A 5,326-nucleotide genomic window follows, 5' to 3' on the forward strand; every position below is an offset into this window, starting at 1 on the left:
GCATACAAGACTTCTTCATCCGCTTGAGTCGTCATCATCAAACGCCTTCGTCCTTTGTTGCAAAAGCATAGCGAGGCACATGCCAAACTCTTCACTGTAAAATTGTTATGGAATTATAGAAATAGTAGAGGGACATACAAGACTTTTCGTTATAAATCATCGTAAATCTTTGCAAAATTACGAGATGCTAAAAAGTGAACAATCTCGTAAATATTTCCTTTTCTTCGCTTTTCTTTCTTCGCAAATCAGCATATGCGAATGCAATAAATCAACGCAAATCCATCCTCGCTGATTCTCACATACAGTAAATCATCGCAAACGAATACAGGCTTAGATATCATGAACAAAATTGTTGATTTAGCCTTTGAGATGTATTATTGTTGGTAAAGATAGTCCAATGAAAATAATTTCGAGTTTTTCAGCAATGTATTTTGAATTCATATGACTGATAAAATGAAATTAAAGTCAAAACAACCACCTAAAAACCAGTACCAATAGACCATTTTTTTTCTTTTCATTTTTTTAACTGTTCTTACAAAGACACCGACACCTCTGTTATTATCTTCCATCACTGCATAAAAAAAAAGAAATTTGCGGAGAGAATCCAGTGACTGAGTAATATATATAAATTATTCATTCAATTAAATTAAAACACATGACAGAAGTTAAATAGTGTCAGTATGGTACCTCAGACTAATTTTAAAACAAAATTTTAATTAGTAAATATCACTGATTTCATATTTCTGTCAAAATTTATTGCATAAAACACTTTATTCTATTACATTAATGGTAATTGTAAAAAGAAATAAAAAACAATTAAACTGCATTTCACTGATCTACATCTTAATCACTCTGTTAAAGTAATAATTAACTCATTCGCCATGACTAAGCTTTTTGTTTCAACTGAAGCACACACAGACAGACTCCTTTTCTCTTAGTATAGATTTGGAACCTCAATCTCCACAAAGCCAACATTTTTTTTCTTGTTCTCTCTCTTCCCTCCATAGATCCAGATTCTCTTTCTCTGTTTGAAATGTGTGGGGTCTCTGTTCTGGCGTTTCTGCTTCTGCTGTCTCTCAGTGCCGAAGCTTCTGTTCACGACTACAGAGGGGAGAAATTCGCGGCCAAAGGCAACGCCTTTGTAGTCCATGGAGGTAGCGAAGGAATTTACGCTTCTGCCCCCAATCTTACGGACGCTTACCCACCGGCAAATCCTGATTCCTTCATACGGTCATTTCACTTTTCCCTTCAATCTCTTGTCCTGTGAAGAAACTTCTCTTTAAGTTTTATCTTTGTTGTTTGTTAAGTTTTATTGTGTAACCCGCCAGATTCAAAATTGTTTCGTGTTCTTTGTGTGAAAAATGTAATTGGCAATATTAGGGGGCTTGTTGAATTGCTGCATTTAGCTTTTGGTGTGGTGGTTGTGAGGTTCCTGGTAAAAAGTGATTTTTTTTTTTTGTTATTGTAGTATATGCTTTTAATTCACTTCAATATGTAAGTAAAATGTGTGATTTTACTTGTCAGATTTGAAAAGTGAACTTGTTAGGATAGTCATCATAGGATTTCAACTAGTTGGATTAAAAGTTGGAAAACTATTTCTCTTGTGGATGAGTCCCAAAGGACTACACTAATATCTGTTTTGTTTATTGATGTTGTTAGTTACGCTGATGTTTAAATTGAGCAGGCCTTATGCTCAATTAAAGCCACAAAAGATATAAATAAAGTTTTTAGCTTATATAAAAGTTATACTCATGTTTTTGTTGATTCGGTTTTAAATGTTGTAATGTAAAAAACCAGATTGGAAAGGATTACATTTCGGAGAAACAAGGAGTTTTCTAACTTCAGTTCATGGCCGATTCAAGCTGTTCTTTTTGAAGTTGAAGACAGAGAGACAATTGGTGGTTCAGCTTATGGGGGCCAAAGGGCTGTCTGCTGCACCGGTGATCTAGCAAAACTCGGTGTGTGTGCTGAAGGGCAAGTGATTTACCGCCCTTCTGTAGAGAATCCCGATTGGCCTCAAGTTTTTGGTGTCTCTTTTGAAATTGATGCTGAAGTGGCAGTGCTGCCATTAAAATCTATACAAATCACAAAAACTGGGATGTATAACTTGTATTTCATCCATTGTGATACTAGGCTTAAAGAATTGGTTGTGGAAGGGAAAACTGTATGGAAAAATCCCTCTGGTTATCTGCCCGGTAGAATGGCGCCTATGAAAATTTTCTACCAATTTATGTCTTTTGCATATGTATTGCTTGGGATCTTTTGGTTCTCTCAATATGCTAGATTTTGGAGGGAAGTATTTCCCCTGCAGAACTGCATTACCCTGGTGATAACCCTAGGCATGTTTGAGATGGCTCTGTGGTACTTTGACTATGCTGAATTCAGTGAGACTGGAATCAGGCCAACTGGGACAACAATCTGGGCAGTAACCTTTGGAACTGTCAAGCGGACAGTGGCACGTTTGGTCATTTTAATGGTTTCAATGGGCTATGGTGTTGTAAGACCTTCACTAGGAGGGCTTACATCAAAGGTGGTTATGCTTGGAGGAACCTTCTTTGTGGCATCTGAAGTGCTTGAGTTGGTAGAAAATGTTGGTGCAGTAAGTGATCTTTCTGGAAAGGCAAAACTGTTCTTAGTTCTTCCAGCTGCAGTGTTGGATGTGTTCTTCATTCTTTGGATTTTCACTTCACTCTCTGCAACTTTAAATAAGCTTCAGGTATTCATCTTCTAAGATTGTCTCAATACTCGTTATTCCCTGAATATCATGTGAGCTTTTCTAGTAAATGAGGCATAAACTACAGGGCTGCAAAATTTTCACTTTCTTTGGTAAACTTCCCACTTTCCTTATTTCTTATTTAAAGCACTGTGTGGGTAGCAATTGGCAGGAGTACTGTTATGTGTATGATGTTTTCTCAATTTTGTAGAAATATGACAGTATTATTGATAGAATTAGCTAGCAGGAGAAGACTCTGGGAGTGAATTTCCATAAAAAAATACTGTAACATTTGTAACTAATAAATCAGAATATAAGGGCAGATGGGCTATATAAAGTTATGTGGTTGAAGTAATCAAGTAACATGGGGGAGGACATTACACAATTCTTCCTCGGGTTTGGAGGACATTACACAATTCTTCCTCGGGTTTGGAGGACATTACACAATTCTCCCTCGGGTTTGCCAGTAGTTTGTATTCTTCATCTTTGATATTTCGTGGCTATGTTACATCTGTAGAAAAATAAGAATTAATAGTCGAATTATAGTTTATTTCTTTAATTGTAGATTAATGAAATATTCCTTTCAAGATTGAAGTTTCAGACCCTGATGATCTTATTCCATGAATCCCATTCTGTTTTAAAGCTTTTGGTGCACAAATTAAGATGATTATCTTAGACTTTTGCTATGCTGCTGCACCATGTAATGTGACGACTGATTCATTCACTTTGTCGTGTCTTTTAGCATAACTATCTAAAATCTACTCTTAATGGGCTTATGTAATGCAACAGGCCAGAAGGATGATGGTAAAATTAGATATTTACAGGAAGTTCACTAATGCTTTGGCAGCAGCTGTGATTGTATCCGTTGGCTGGATTTGTTATGAGGTAATTCACAGGCACAAACATATTTTACTTGCTTAGCATGTTAACTACACCTAGTTACTGTATTGTTGTCTCAAGGTCGTCTATGCAATCAATGAATTCTGATGCTGTAAACAAATTAAAATGAGCTGTAATTTTTTTTTTTACCAAAACTAGAGCAGGAAATGTGTTAGAAAATTGATGTTATTTGCATGCTTATTGATCTAATACACAGTCAATTTTAGATATATCAAGTCTTGATTGTTTTTTAACTTTCTCTTTCAGCTTTATTTCAAATCAAATGATGTATACAATGAGCAGTGGCGGAATGCATGGATCATCCCAGCCTTCTGGCAAGTTCTGTCTTACTCTCTCCTCTGTATTATCTGCATTCTTTGGGCACCATCTCAAAGTGCAACACGGTAAAAAATTCACCTCTCTCTAAGTTCCTCCATTATCAATATTCTTTAATGCCTGACTTAGAGCCAAATGAGTTTTTTCTTGTATGCTTTCTGTCCATGTACATAATTTGTAACTCACTATTGTTCCTGCTGTTGACAGATATGCTTACCGTGATGATGGGAGCGAGGAGTTTGATAGGGATGAGACTACTTTAACGCTGATAAAACCATCACCCATTTCTTCAAAAGATGTTCGAAGTGTGCCAGATGCTATACCGGTGCAAAGCAGTAACGGGAATTCAAATGATGATTTAGAAGAAGACAAGAGAGAATGATTATGTGCTTCCTTGTAGTACCCTTGAAAATTAGCTCAATGACTCTTTTCTTTAATTCTTTTATCTCCCTCATTAGCCTTTACTCTTTTACTTCATACTTTGTCAGGACATACTTCCTTACCAGATTGGATTACATGACAGAGTCCTGTGTGTTCCTGTGATGCCAATGCACAAGAACATAATTTAGTCAATTTTTCCTAATACAGAGGAACCGTTTTCATATTATGCCATATGTTATGTATATTATTATCCATGTGCGTGCATGCATGCATACGTGTGGGGACACTTGATGGAAATTTTAGTTTTTAAGTTTCCAGCTGTATAGCATTATATTAGTATTTTACTATTTGGTATTGATGAATGATATTTTGAATCCATGAGATTTTTTTATGTATGTATATTCTTTCACTAAAGTTTAAGGATAGAGTTGAGTTGGTACTGGTCAATAAAAACGATTTATCAATGAAAAGCTATCAACACGAATTGAATAAGCAAAACTTTTTGTTATCTTTTACGATGAATCCAGACTTGTATTTGAATATTAATAGTAATTTTACTTTTAGGACTTAAAGAATTCAATTATTGACCTATAATGTAGAAGAGAAGTGTAGAATAGTTTCTCTCAAAGTCCATGTTTAGATGTGCATTTTCTACATAACATTGCCTTTTAAAAATTAATTTAACACTAGCTAATCTATATGCAACGTAACAGTAAATTTTACTTCATAAACTGATTTTATAAGATAAAATTATAATATATATATATATATATATATGTGTGTGTGTGTTTTTTTTACACACTCGATTATATCATCTCAAATTATTACTGCAGTTTAAAGTTCTTTAAACTAATAACAGAAATAAACATTTTTTTAAACAATTTTATCATAAAAAGATCGTCCTCTTAATTAGTTTGAGAATATAATAGGAAAAAAACACTTCAAAAAATAAGTGAACTTTTTTTTCTAAAAAGACATTGTATGAAAAAAATACATAAAGGCATTTATTGCCTCATC

The 5,326-nt window shown here is 34.6% G+C and overlaps 1 protein-coding gene across 2 annotated transcripts; it reads left to right on the forward strand.

Annotated features, from left to right (window-relative positions):
• Positions 1-861: 861 nt before the first annotated feature.
• LOC106774347 (transmembrane protein 87A) lies at positions 862-4,674 on the forward strand. Of its 2 annotated transcripts, XM_022786101.1 has the most exons (6): positions 862-1,230; positions 1,798-2,716; positions 3,503-3,598; positions 3,860-3,996; positions 4,136-4,324; positions 4,417-4,674. In XM_022786101.1, exons 1-5 carry the CDS (start codon positions 1,034-1,036, stop codon positions 4,308-4,310), a joined length of 1,524 nt encoding a protein of 507 aa, XP_022641822.1. In that variant the 5' UTR covers positions 862-1,033; the 3' UTR covers positions 4,311-4,324; positions 4,417-4,674. The 2 variants fall into 2 exon arrangements, with proteins under 2 accessions (XP_022641822.1, XP_014516796.1); XM_014661310.2 differs by having other exon boundaries at positions 863-1,230; positions 4,136-4,674.
• Positions 4,675-5,326: the final 652 nt, after the last annotated feature.

Source organism: Vigna radiata, chromosome 9, assembly GCF_000741045.1.
Source record: "Vigna radiata var. radiata cultivar VC1973A chromosome 9, Vradiata_ver6, whole genome shotgun sequence".
NCBI lineage: Eukaryota > Viridiplantae > Streptophyta > Magnoliopsida > Fabales > Fabaceae > Vigna > Vigna radiata.

Excerpts from the sequence above, each read along its gene's own strand:
- LOC106774347 (XM_022786101.1), top strand. The coding sequence starts at position 1,034 with ATGTGTGGGGTCTCTGTTCTGGCGTTTCTGCTTCTGCTGTCTCTCAGT. Across the intron at positions 1,231-1,797 it reads AATCCTGATTCCTTCATACG|ATTGGAAAGGATTACATTTC; the intron begins GTCATTTCACTT and ends GTAAAAAACCAG. Across the intron at positions 2,717-3,502 it reads CAACTTTAAATAAGCTTCAG|GCCAGAAGGATGATGGTAAA; the intron begins GTATTCATCTTC and ends GTAATGCAACAG.